Below are 13,151 nucleotides of genomic sequence, written 5' to 3'. Positions count from 1 at the left end.
GAGTGTATTTTGGCTGGACATTCTTTCTGTCTCATTGTACAGAAGACTGTCATCACGACTACAGCTCCTTCTGGTGATACTTTTGTCTCTGCAAAATGACAGGTCTTAGTGTGCTATTTGGTTGATGTGTGTTTCCTGCGATTGTAACAGCTATGTCTATGTATGAGTGCAGAAGAGTACACAGTATGCTGCTAAACAAATGTGCAAGGGCTAGTAAGCTACCTACTGTAAGGTTTTTGCCTACATCATGTGTTGTGAAAGTTGTTCTTTAAGTTGATTGGTACACGTAAGACCGTATCTGTAACATTCATCATATGTATGTGTGGAATGGTGTCTGTTCCCACATAACATAGAACAAACATTTTTAAATGTGACACACACATCAGCAATATCTTGTCAGTTTAAATAACAATTGTAATACGAAAGTGTAATGTCATCCGCTTAATATGTCTTACACGTTAAGTGTACTTTTGGTATTGTATCGCAGACATTTGATAACGGCCTAAGGTCGAAACTGGCCAGTAACGTAATTTACATGCATTTTACAGTAAAGGAATAAAACTGACCACTTATGATGGCTAAAATGACTCCATCATTTAGACAATACATCGAGGCTGTGAAGAATTTAATTATATCAATTACCTCTGTGAGAGAATCATACTGCAGTGTGAAGAAAAAGAAATTGTGTACATTCATCAGAGATTTTCAATGCAAAATGTCTCTAGGATGTAAAATTATAATCATTGTGGTAATCAACTAATCTAAATGCTACAATAATAATATAAATAATTAAACAGAGCCATTCAACACCTACTGCTGGATTAAGACCACCTTCAGGAGTTCATTGTGGTCGTCTACTACACACATCCATGTTGCTTCTGCCTACTTACCAATGTCCTCCACCCCTCTGCCATTAAGCATTCATCTGATTTTATTGTTACCTGTTGTTCTGCAACATATTCTTCCCCTGATCTCTTGGTTCCTTTTCTTAATAGATAAATGACCCTTGCATAATTCTTTGTTGTCTGCTAGATACTGTAGCAGGCATGCAGTTGCTGCTTTCTACCTGCAGCCTTTGTGACACATTTACACGTCATCTGGTGAGACCCTTAGAACACATACTTTGTGCTCTTATTTATAATTTCAGTATCTGCTTTCTTTTATATTCATTTCCCAGTGCTACTTTAATGTGAAAATAGCTTCAATATATTTTTTTGTTTCTGTCTTTGTTCAACAATAAGATGCTGGTGGAGTGTACTTTTTTGTTGGGTTTCTGTCTATTTTTTTCTTTCAGATTTACCTTGTTTCTTGGTTGTACTAACAGTGTTATCTTTCACTTGCCAGTTTCTACAAAGTTTGGAAGACGTAAAGGAGCTTGTGTGTCATTCAATTTCGTCCAAGTTTAGAAATACCTCCATGAGACATGTAACATTGTACTCTCGTAATGGATGATTTTCGAGATGTGTGTTCTCCTTACCAATTTACAGAATAGTCTGCATACCGTTTCCTTATTATATTAGTAGCAATTAACAATATAAGGCTGTCGGGATCTATTTTAATCTTGTACATGAAGTGGATTAACCTGCTTTTTGTTGGCTGAGGTGAAGCTGTTTTGTGATTATATTTTCTGTATGATGTTAAAAATGATGAAAGTTTCTCTCAAAATTCTTCAGAAACTCAGATATATACAGTTGGCAAGCTATCAGATTGAGTTGATCTTTTAGTGGAATATAGTAATCTGAATAGTTCTTGCAATATATCTCTCTCTATTATGAGTGGAACTCAGTTTTTTTACTAGCTTCTGAAGCTACTTTTCTCTTCCCAAGTTCACACACACACACACACACACACACACACACACACACACACACACACACGGTTAATTCTTCAAGTTTTTAGTGTTTTCTTTATAAGTATTTCAGGAATCGAAAGAGTAATATATGCAAGAAGAATTAAAAGTGTCAACTATTTGTGTAAAATTGTAGATGCTTCACACTGATAGTGGTCAGATGTAAATGAAACATATTTGTTGTAATTGTTGCTGAAAGAACTGCTTTAGATGTCATTTGAGGAAGAGCTTCAACATTTTTCATGTATGTTACTGTCCCATTTGAGTCTTTGTTGAGTGGATACTTGTTGCGTTGAATATGCGGAATATTGGAAATTGCATATAGTATTGTTTGTATAATTTAAATCAGGTGTCTCCAAACATTTTAGCGCAAGGGTCACACTGGCGCTTCCACTTAGTCCCAAGGGACAAGACCTAGCTGTAGTCTAATTTTCTTGAGGCCTGATACTGTAATAGTACTCAGAACTCTTCGGTACAGTGGAGAAGTTTTCGGGACACTTACCACTGCTGCCAGTCTTCGTGAGCTGACACTGAGTGGCTTCACAATAGTCATTATGCAGTGAAGTAATTATTGCGTGACCTTGAACTGTGGCCTTAATTTCATTTCATATACATTGCTACTAATATATACCACTCATGAAGGTCGTTGTAATGCATTTTTATGAAACCTTGTTACTTCAGTACGTCTTTAACTTCACAGCAAATGATCAGAATGTACCGTGAGCTGTGTATGGTATCAGCACGGTGGGATATCTTTCCACCACAACATTCCTCACCTCACGGTGGCAATAGTGTGGTTACCTCCGCTCCCTGTGGTCACCGCTAGCATGGCGGAAGAAAAGTCGGACGGAATATATAGTTCACCATACTGACATACTGCAGTATAGAATTGTGCACAACTTTTCATTTCAGGACTAGACGGTGATTGAAGTATCTGTGGCACAGGGAGCAGGCTGCAATTTGTGTTGGCACTTACGGCAAGTGTACACGTCATTTCATTTTTACAGTGAACCGATGTGTGTGCTGTGCCTTACATATTGTTACAACTACTTCAAACAATGCTAAATGTATAGTAATGCCATCTTCCAGATAGTAGAGAAGTTATGTGCAGTAGTACAGCACCATCTAGGGAGTAGCAATGTGTGATCTGAAAAGCAAAGTATAGTGATACTAGAGTATTTTGTGACTACAGTATCTTAGTGAAGGCACAGTTTCACAGTAATTAATTAATTAAAATTGCCTTGAAGATAAGTTCGGTGCAATTCTTTGCTCAGAACCCTTGCTATTACAGTGAAACCCCGCTTTTACACTTTTCAAAGGACTTAAATTGTGTAAAATGTGGGAGATAACATTTTAAGCTGTAAAAATTACGTATAGGGCACCCCCCTTGCACTTTATGTGTGATATATGTACATTACAAGCATCAAAAGACTTGTCAGGGACTTGTTTGTTATCTAATGAAGGTTTACTATCTAATAAAACCTGCTGATGTGCCTGGAACTGATAACTGTCTGGGAAGTAGGAATGTTTGGCTCAATTTCACATGTCATAATTGGTGTTTTTGAAAGCCTGCAGCTGTCATTCATTATTTAAATAATGAAATACCACACTAGTTATGTATTTAGCACAATGCATTACAAGAATTTTTTCTCGTTGTCAATTGAAAATATGTAAATAAGTATTCTGTATGGTGTTTGAATATGTGTTATTCTGCATCTCTTGCACTGTAGTCGTCTTTTGGAGGTTATCAGTTACTGTGGCTCATCAGTTATGTAGAAAACCACACACACACACACACACACACACACACACACACACACACAAACTATCACTCACGTTGTTTATTTGCGTAAAATCATAAAAAAATACATACGTAAATACTGCACTTGACGACAGGAATAAATTCCGAAACACATTTTGCTCAGAATGAATAAAATAAAGTATAACCGGTGCTGTGTTTAAACTGAAAACATTTGAGCAACGCAAAGTGAATGACGGTGTCAACTAGAGCTCCAAGCGGCCTTACACCGAAACACGCTAAATATGGTTCGACAAAGATGCCACAATCATGAAATTGTGTTTGCGCAGTCGAGACAGTTTGGAAATAGTTGTGATTGGTCATGATATCTTCATTCGAATGAATCTGGTTACTCACATCAGCCACCACGCAAAGTAGAGCTTGGCAGCGGCGGGAAATACAGCATGAATTGAATTGTTCCAGCTTTTAGACGTTTACCGGTTGAAATTCGCTGAGTAGAGTGTCCTGGTGTCAAGAAACTTAACCACATAATATTTGTAAACACTTGTGGACGGCCAACATTTTTTCTCCACAAACATTTTTTCATAATGCGTAAATTGTGGGAAAATTATAAATATGTTGACACAAAATCAGCTGCAAATTAACATTTGTGGGTATAGGAAATTTGGTGGGACCGATAAAAAAAAAATGTCGTAAACGGCGGGAAAAGTTAATTCCGGGAACATAAAAGTGGGGTTATACTATAATAATATTAATTGGCATTGTTTTGATTTGCAGTTACATCAATACACAAATATTTTGTGATTTATCCAAGTTTTAAGGCCAGTGTATAATTTGAAATGAAACGATAAGTGTTCTCAAAGAATCCAATATAAAACTTCTTTATGAGACTAAACATTCTCAGAGGTATACCAAATTCACAGGATACCAACGGTTAGAAATATATGTGTCTCTAAAACGTGGTTTGAAATCTCAGAAAATGTTATTTAAGAAAATAAATGCTGAATAAGAAGAAGTAACTAGTGCTGGTTTCCATGTGGTTCACTCAATAGCAAATGTGGAAAACTATTTGCTGGCACTGAATTTGTAAAGGATTGCATGACTGCAGCAGTTGAAATGTGACCAGAAAAATCTTATTCATTTAAAAACACTAGTTTGTCATCAAACACTGTGGCTCCAAGAGTAAATGATATTGCTGACTATATATTAATACAATTATCTGAGAAAACTCGACACTTAAGTGTCTCTTTAGTTCTGGATGAGTCGACAGTTGTTTCATATACTGCACAAATGTTAATTTTTATTCAAAGGATAAACAAAAATTATGAAGTCTATGAAGAGCTTCTTGGCATTTGTAGCATTCACATCCATGGCAGAAGAAATTTTTAAATGAGCAGGAAATGCTGTTCATAAAAACAGTCTTCAATGGAAAAACTTATAGTGTATCACAACTGACAACATAGAAAACATCTGTGAAAAAAGTAAAGGTGTCTTTGCTCTTGTGTCAAAGGTAGTAGAAAATGACAGTGGATCAAAACAATTAAACTTACATTTTAAAGCCTCCAGCTATTAATTATATAAGATCACATGCTCTCAATCACTGTCAGTTCCACAAGTTTATTGAAGGGATTGAAGAAAGTGACTTACCGTGTTATACAATAATACCCTGGCTTAGCTGTGAGAGAGCACTGATTAGTATTGTAGCTATGAGCAACAATCAAAATCCAGAATGAGATGTTCGCTCTGCAGTGGAATGTGCACTGTTATGAAACTTTCCTGACAGATTAAAACTGTGTGCCGGACCGAGACTCAAACTCGGGACCTTTGCCATTCGTGGGCAAGTGCTGTACCATCTGAGCTACCCAAGCACGGCTCACGCCCCGTCCTCACAGAAGAACTTCTGTAAAGTTTGTAAAGTAGGAGACGAGGTACTGGCAGAAGTAAAGTTGCGAGGACAGAGTGTGAGTTGTGCTTGGTTAGCTCAGATGGTAGAGCACTTGCCTGCTAAAGGCAAAGTTCCTGAGTTCGAGTCATTGTCTGGCACACAGTTTTAGTCTGCCAGGAAAGTTTCCAACAATCAAAATTTTCTAGAATGAAAAGAGTCATCCTCTGGCTGAGTTACAAAACACCATTTTGTACAGATTTCACTTAACATATGAATGACCTTAATTAAGACCTGCCACTGTCTGATTTGTTCACATATATTAAATACTCTCGACAAAAAAATGTTTTGTTTCAATCTCAGGTGAACAAAAAATGTTTCAAGCATTTTAGTATATGCCAAACATTCAGTCAGCAATTCACGGTAGATTTTGCAGCTGATTCTCTTGAGTGTTTTACAAATAAATTTTGAGTCCTGTTTTTCAGATTTTGATGCAGTTGCAAATGATACTAAGATTTTCCAAAGCTGTTTTAACACCAGTGTAGAAAGTCTTACCCCAAGATTTCATATGGAAATCATTGGTTTGCAATGTAGCAATTTTTGTAAAGATAAATATTTAAATTTATCATTGCTGGATAGTCATAGACTCAGTATAGTCCTGTCAGCTGCATAAGTTTGCTCATGGCTTTCTTCCACTTTCAGCACTGTGAAAAAACATATTCCAAAATGAAATACACTAAAGATATTTACAGACCAAATTAACTGAGGAGCATTTGAAGTCACTGCTGATAATTTACACTAGTAAACTTGCTCTACAACTGCAAGCAATTGTAAATGGGAGGTTATAGCTACATACAGTAAATCTCATTAATCATAACTGCAGTGCTTAATTTCATTATGTGAATTTCCTATGTTCATCACATAGGAATGGTAAATTTCCAGGAAAAAACAGTTAAAATGTTCAGTTACATTACATATGTCAGTTAGTTAATGTATATCTTAATTGGTAATAAAACAAAAATAGCTGATATTTGCACATATTTTGTATGATTTATTTGCATTGTAAATTTTGCATTTTGTGCAGTGTTGCTTCACTTAATGAACATGATTCATTCCTGAGCCTTTTGCTCATTATTAATACTTGTCACGTAAAACACATTCTTCCACATGAATCCATGTAGAATAGGTCAGTGCGTTCCACTCTGAAAAAATAGGTACTCGGAACAGATTTATAATATGGCATTGTAATTTTTTATTTATAGTACAGTGCGTCCAGTTTCAGAAGAAAATTGTCTTAAGACATTTGTTCATGCAATTGCTTCAAAATTTGCCGAAAAAAACTAGCACGATTGTGAATTAAATTCATAGCATGGAAAGCTACTGACTTATGGGCATCTTTAATGAATTTGTGTTAGTTAATGACGACAAATCTGAATTGGAATTCATGAATAGATAGTGCAAGAGGAGGGGTTACCATGCGCCACCAAAGAAAAGATCTTGCAAAATCATTGCAAAGCATTTGCAACATCGTTGTAGAAGCCTGAGCAGTGGTATGAGTGGCAATAATTGCAGCGCGAGATGCATTGCAATCAGTACAGCTGATGAATATAACATTGTTGGAGCTTCTACTTTACATAGCAGTAGTTTATAGGAGAATGCATAACTTAGTTTTCATTTATAGTGGCCAGATCCAGGCCAGAAGATGGTTTTTTAAATGATTATTAAAAACTGAAAAAATTACACGAAACAGACTGTGTGAAACATTATCCCTAGGAATGTCAGTTGCTTACATTTTCTTCTATATGTTGTTTGAATCGCTCATTATGGGAGGTGCTCAATAAGTTAGGTTCAACTGTAATTTTAAAAAATATTATGGCAGGCCAAATACCATGCATGTCTGACTCCTTAACTCAGGCCTGATTGATGGTGTTCGTGGGCCAGAGTTGGCCTACAGGCTATAATTTGGAGACCACACGTTTAAATGAATTACTATAAGGGTGTTCATGCTTTTTCTGTATCAAATGCAAAACTTCCTGTATTAGTCTTTATAATTAATTGTTAATGGAAATAGGAACAAAGAGGTAAGAGACATGAACAAGGTGATGGGAGGATCTGGCAAAAAGATGAAAGATTATTAAGATGACAATTTGAGTACAAGTTTTTATTATGATTTTTCTTGTTGGCCTTGGAGGAATATGCACTAGACTTTGATTTAATTTGTATCTTTAAAGCTTAGAGAGTTGAGAAATACAATCCTACTCTTGCAGATAATGCAATTCCAATTAAATCGTGGTTCTGTGATCCAATGGATACAGCTTTGCTGAACCTATTGCCAGTACTGGACGCATTACGTTTCACCCAGGATGTTCGAAGTGTGCTTAGTAGGAACTTGCATCTTCACCGCCTATGGTAACACTTAGGTAAGTGTTAGAAATGTGAAACTTTCAGTAATCCTACTTAATGGCATGGCATTATTTCAGTTCAAGTTGAGTTTCAAATTATTTTCATGTTGTTGTCTCTGAAACAAATACAGTTTTAACTGTTGTGACTCAATACATTTTTCTTGAAATTCATAGAATATGCGACTGTATTAGAGTGCTTTGTTTTGAAGTTAAATATGTATAAGAGTATCACATTCCTAAGGGTGGCATCCTTAAGCACACATGTGCACGCATTTTTCATGATTATTAGAAGATATTTAAAATTATCGAGACAGAATGCTGGTCATTTTTACTTTCCAGAGGCAATGAACTTAGTACTGCCGATAGATTTTTACTAAAGTAGAACACTGCCGTAGTTTGTGAAACTTACTTGCTTTCTGTGGAAAGAGAGAGAGAGAGAGAGAGAGAGAGAGAGATGGGTTGGGAAAGGTTAAAAAAGAAGGGCAGGTCATTCAGACCCCAGTATAAGGGGGATGCACACAACAGGTGGGTCCTTTTAATGTAGAAGAGTGATTGACCTGCCCTTTCTTTGCAATCTTCATTAACTTGTGCATCTCTCTTTCCTGAGGAAGACCTAATGGCTCCAGAAGCTAACATGGTGTTGTGTCCTTTTCTATGTGTCTGTCAGCAGTACTATATTTTTCATTCCTGAAGGTGAGTACTGTCCAGCAATTTTTTTTTTTTTTTTTCCCCCCACTAAATCACCCAATTTTCTGATGAACCCCAAGCAGTGCTCTGTGGCCTACTTTCTCTGTAACCACTTAATTGATAATTGCTAAGGGGCTTCACTTATCTATTTCTTCTTAATTGATAATTGCTAAGGAGTTTCACTTATTTCTGATTTATTTCACCTCTTTCATTGAACCAGATATCTTTTGTTGGTCAGTATTAAAATTTGTATAGTTTATGAGCAATACACTGAAGTGACAAAAGTCATGGGATAGCGATACGCACCGATGTAGATGGTGTTAGTATTATATAAAAAAAGGTATAAAAGGGCAATGCATTAGTGGAGCTGCCATTTGTACTAAGACGATTCACGTGAAAAATTTTCTGTTGTGATTATTGCCGCACAACAGAAATCAACAGACTTTGGACAAGAAATGGTAGTTGGAGTTAGGCGCATGGGCCATTCCATTTTGGACATCATTAGGGAATTCAGCATTCCGTGCCAAGAATACAAATTTTCACTTATTACATCTCACCATGAACAATGCAGTTGTCACTTAACAACCAAGAGCAGCGGCTTGTGTGTATATTTATCTCTGCCAACAGACGAGAAACACCTGCAAATATCTGCAGTAATCAATGTGGGATGTACGGTAATGTATCCATTGCAACTCTGCGACAAGATATGGCATTAATTGGCTATGGCAGCAGATGAGTGATGCAAGTGCCTTTAATAACAGCACAACATCAACTGCAGTGCCTTTCTTGGCCTCGTAACTATATCAGAAGAATCCTAGACAGTGGAAAACCATGGCCTTGTGATATGAGTCCTGATTTCATTTGGTAAGAGCTGATGTTTTGTGACACGAGTCCTGATTTCAGTTGGTAAGAGCTGATGTTAGGGTTTGAGTATGGCGCAGACCCCCATGAAGCCTTGATCTCGAGTTGTCAACAAGGCACTGTGCCAGCATGTGATGACTCCATAATGGTGTGGGCCGTGTATACATGGAATGGATGTGTCCTGTGGTCATTGACTGGAAACGGTTATGTTCAGCTACTTGGAGACCATTTGCAGTCATTCATGGACTTCATATTTTCATACAAAAATGGAATTTTTATGGATGCAATGTGTTATGTCACCGGGCCACAGTTATAGATGGGTATTTAGGCAGCATGGAGGACTTCCAGCGACTTTTTGAGTCCAAGCCATGTCGAGTCTCTGCACTATTGGCAAAAAGAGAGATGACATGATGCCATGATTTTTGTCACCTCAGTGTATAATGATGGTTATTGTAGTAATAAATTAAGAAATCTCAATAAGGATACCTGTTAGTTCAGTTCATTTACTGCTCCTAACAATTATATGGCCATGCGTGATTATGCTCTGATAAGCTGAACCCAGTTCCTTGAATACATTTGCAGAATATGAAAATGGAGTGGTGCTGCCTTCTTGTCTCTGATTTGTATTTTGAGGGTGACTCTATTTGTGGCACACAAATTTCCTTATTCTTGCCTTTAGCACGCAGAAGGCGTGTTCTTGTAAAGATTAATCATTGTGCAGAGTTTTTGGGCAATATATTAAATTTGCTATTTTTGTTGATTTGAAGGGTAATTTAACAATTGACAAAATTCATATTGTCTGTCCTTTCTGTCAGTCATACATTATTTATTCTAACACTTATAAATGTTTCACATTTGCAGGTGCTCCTGAGGGTCCTGTTTAGTTGCTCATTTTAGGTCCACTTCCCTCACCTGACTACATGGAATATGATGTTACTTTGTGATGTGAGACATTGGAAGTTTGTTTACCAATGTTCCAAAATATACATTGTATGAGTGGTGATTACTGAAGCCGTTGTTGAATTTCATTGTGGTGAAATATGACTTTTATCGACTAAAAGTGCAGTAAAATACTTTTTATATTGAAAATTTGTTTTACATGTCAGAATGTTAATGGTAAAAATCCTATCTACATTACAAGTAGTGAGAGAGTTTTCACTCTCTCTCTCTCTGTCTCGTTTCTTCAATTACGATGCCATCAATGGACTTGTGTTTAATGTCACAAAAGAACTTACCTGCTGTGATGCATCTTCAGTGTCTATCTGGCAGTGATATTGCCAGCAACACAATGTGGATAATGTTTTATTGTAGATGAAAATGACTTGTTAGCGTGCACGTAGACAGGGATTTCTGTGTGAGTGAGTTATTTTCAGATAAAGGCCTCGGTAAGTTGAGAATTGAGTTGATTACTTAATTTGAAAGTCTGACTGTGTGTACTTATGTGCATCAACATTGTAATACCACTTAAACATTTTTATCTGATTGAACAGTGTATATCAAACCAGTGATTTATTGTATATGAAACCAGTGATTTACCACAACTGATATTTCTGGCCCCCATCTGTTGTATTACAGCTTCATATTTGATATATACCCTCACTCTTTCTATGTTAAGGTTGTGTTGGCTGTTACTGTGGCCCAAGTAAAGAGAAAATGGATTTCTGTTTATATTGATGTTAATATGTACCAAAAATGTCATTGTATCTTTTTGCCAGTGAATTTTGTGTAAATGCAAAAGAGAAAGAAAGTAAACTAATTATATTTTGTGTTCACATGAGCTTAATAACTGGTTCCATTTGCTTTTGCTGCAGTTTGCAGTTGAATGTGTGTGTATTTAGAATCATTACTTGGTAGCTTTGAGTGTGAAGTTTTATTCTAATTTTTATTTTCCTTTAATGGCATTTTTGTTGTGTTATTTCTTCAGTAGGCAGTTATATAAAAAAATCTAGAGCATTCTAAGTAATATTATGTGGGTGTAAACAAAAGCAGCCTTGAGACATATAAAATGGGAAACAGTAGAAATGTATGTGGGGTCATTTCAAAATTTCCAGGCAGTAAGTGAGGCATGTCATGAACAGAGTATTTCCTTTTAATCTGTTGACAAGACAGTGTACTAGGAGACAAGCCTTTTCCTCAAGCAGTTTTTGTAGTTTCAGAATAAAGAACATGTTGCTTGTCATCTACGTCATTTTCAAAAAGAAGTTTTTACTTTGAAACAAGACCCTCTACTCTGTTGTATCCCATGGCCAGAATTCTGTCTGTGAGAGGAATGCTACAATGTGTGCCCTGTGCAATAATTTGTATTCTGTCTTTTAGTCTCTTGAAACATTAGTATTTATTTTTTTCTTAAATGGTCCCTAATTAATGCCATGATGTTAAAGTAAGTTGTTCTCTGTCCTACTTCAATTCTGGCATTACAGCTCTTCTTTGCCTTGATTTTTTTAAAAAGTGTTTCTTTATCAATAGTATTCCATCTCCTAGAGAATCTTGTAAGGGCATTTTCATACTAATCTCTGTAATATAGTGCTCATTTTGAGATAAGGTTTTCCTCTTTCAAGGTATGTCAATGTCACAATAAAATATAGCCCAAAGAAGCCTGTGAAGTATTCTAATAAATAAGTTTGGATTTTAAATTCCAATACTAAATATTTTTATGTTGTTAAAGCAGCAGCCTATGTGTGGTTAACTTGTGACAGTATATTTTTATAGTTCTATTCTTTTCATCTTCACACAGCCAGTATACAAAAGCTCCAGAGTAAAATGGTAGAATATCTATTGGTAAATGAAACTGTACTTGATTTTTTAGATGGTACCTCCATTCCCAAATACCTCATATTGTTACTGACCATTCCTTGCTAATTTTGGGAAACTTAGTATCTTCTGTGCGTAATGATAGAAGCACTTTCCTATTCCTTTTTTTTTTTTTCCTCTCTCTCTCTCTCTCTCTCTCTCTCTCTCTCTCTCTCTCTCTCTCTGGAGTAGTGCACTGAACATTTATAAATATCAGTTGTGGTATTCTTAGAAAATCATCCTCATCACACACAGAACAGTGGAATGCTTTTCATGGTCACGTTATAGCAGGCATGGTTATATTTCTGTTGTCTGTGTAGATATGTATTGCATAAGTACATGATCTCTTTGTATATAATGTTCCAAGATGTTACATGAATATTTATTTAAAATTGTGACATTTCAGCTGTAAATAAATCATACTGGGTTGGAACATAGTAGCATATATTAGTGTAATTTATTATGTGACAAAAGCATATTATGTATTTGAAGTCGTGTTTGACTTTGGATTTGTTATTTAAAGCACAATTTTTTAATGTAAATGTCCTTTCTCTGTATTAGATACCTTCTTTCATTAATCTCATGGTGCTCATTCAAGTACTAAACTTAAGGATGTGATGTTTTTCATGATCTAGTCAACAGGATAATAAATAGTCCATTCAGTTTTATACACAATGTAAATCTTTGTTTTACGAGCAGCTTATCATCTTAATGCATTGTTACCTTGACATGGCAGATCTTCTTTCAGTATTTGCTATAAGGTGCTGAAACTGAATATGGAGAGGCTAAAAAAGTAGTAAGAAACAGAGGAAAATCTTACAGCTGTAGAGGCTGGTAAAGTTACACACACTGCAGATTTAAGAAAGAATATGCTGAACTGCCATTCACCCTGCCCTCTTACCCCATCCTCTACCACAGGCT

The 13,151-nt window shown here is 36.1% G+C and overlaps 1 protein-coding gene across 4 annotated transcripts in view; it reads left to right on the top strand.

The window, feature by feature from the left end:
* The window catches only part of LOC126175887 (CTD nuclear envelope phosphatase 1 homolog), a 92,754-nt gene extending 80,371 nt beyond the window's left edge, over positions 1 to 12,383 (top strand). For all 4 annotated transcript variants that reach the window (XM_049922937.1, XM_049922935.1, XM_049922936.1 and 1 more), the window contains 2 exons: positions 7,758 to 7,910; positions 10,302 to 12,383. In XM_049922937.1, the coding sequence (XP_049778894.1) occupies positions 7,758 to 7,903 (146 nt within the window). In that variant the 3' untranslated portion in view covers positions 7,904 to 7,910; positions 10,302 to 12,383. The remainder of the gene's footprint in view (positions 1 to 7,757; positions 7,911 to 10,301) is intronic.
* Positions 12,384 to 13,151: the final 768 nt, after the last annotated feature.

The sequence above is a fragment of the Schistocerca cancellata genome, chromosome 3 (genome assembly GCF_023864275.1).
Source record: "Schistocerca cancellata isolate TAMUIC-IGC-003103 chromosome 3, iqSchCanc2.1, whole genome shotgun sequence".
In the NCBI taxonomy this organism is placed as follows: Eukaryota; Metazoa; Arthropoda; class Insecta; order Orthoptera; family Acrididae; genus Schistocerca; species Schistocerca cancellata.
Note: the sequence above shows the minus strand (reverse complement) of the source record. Positions and strands in the feature narration are given on the sequence as shown.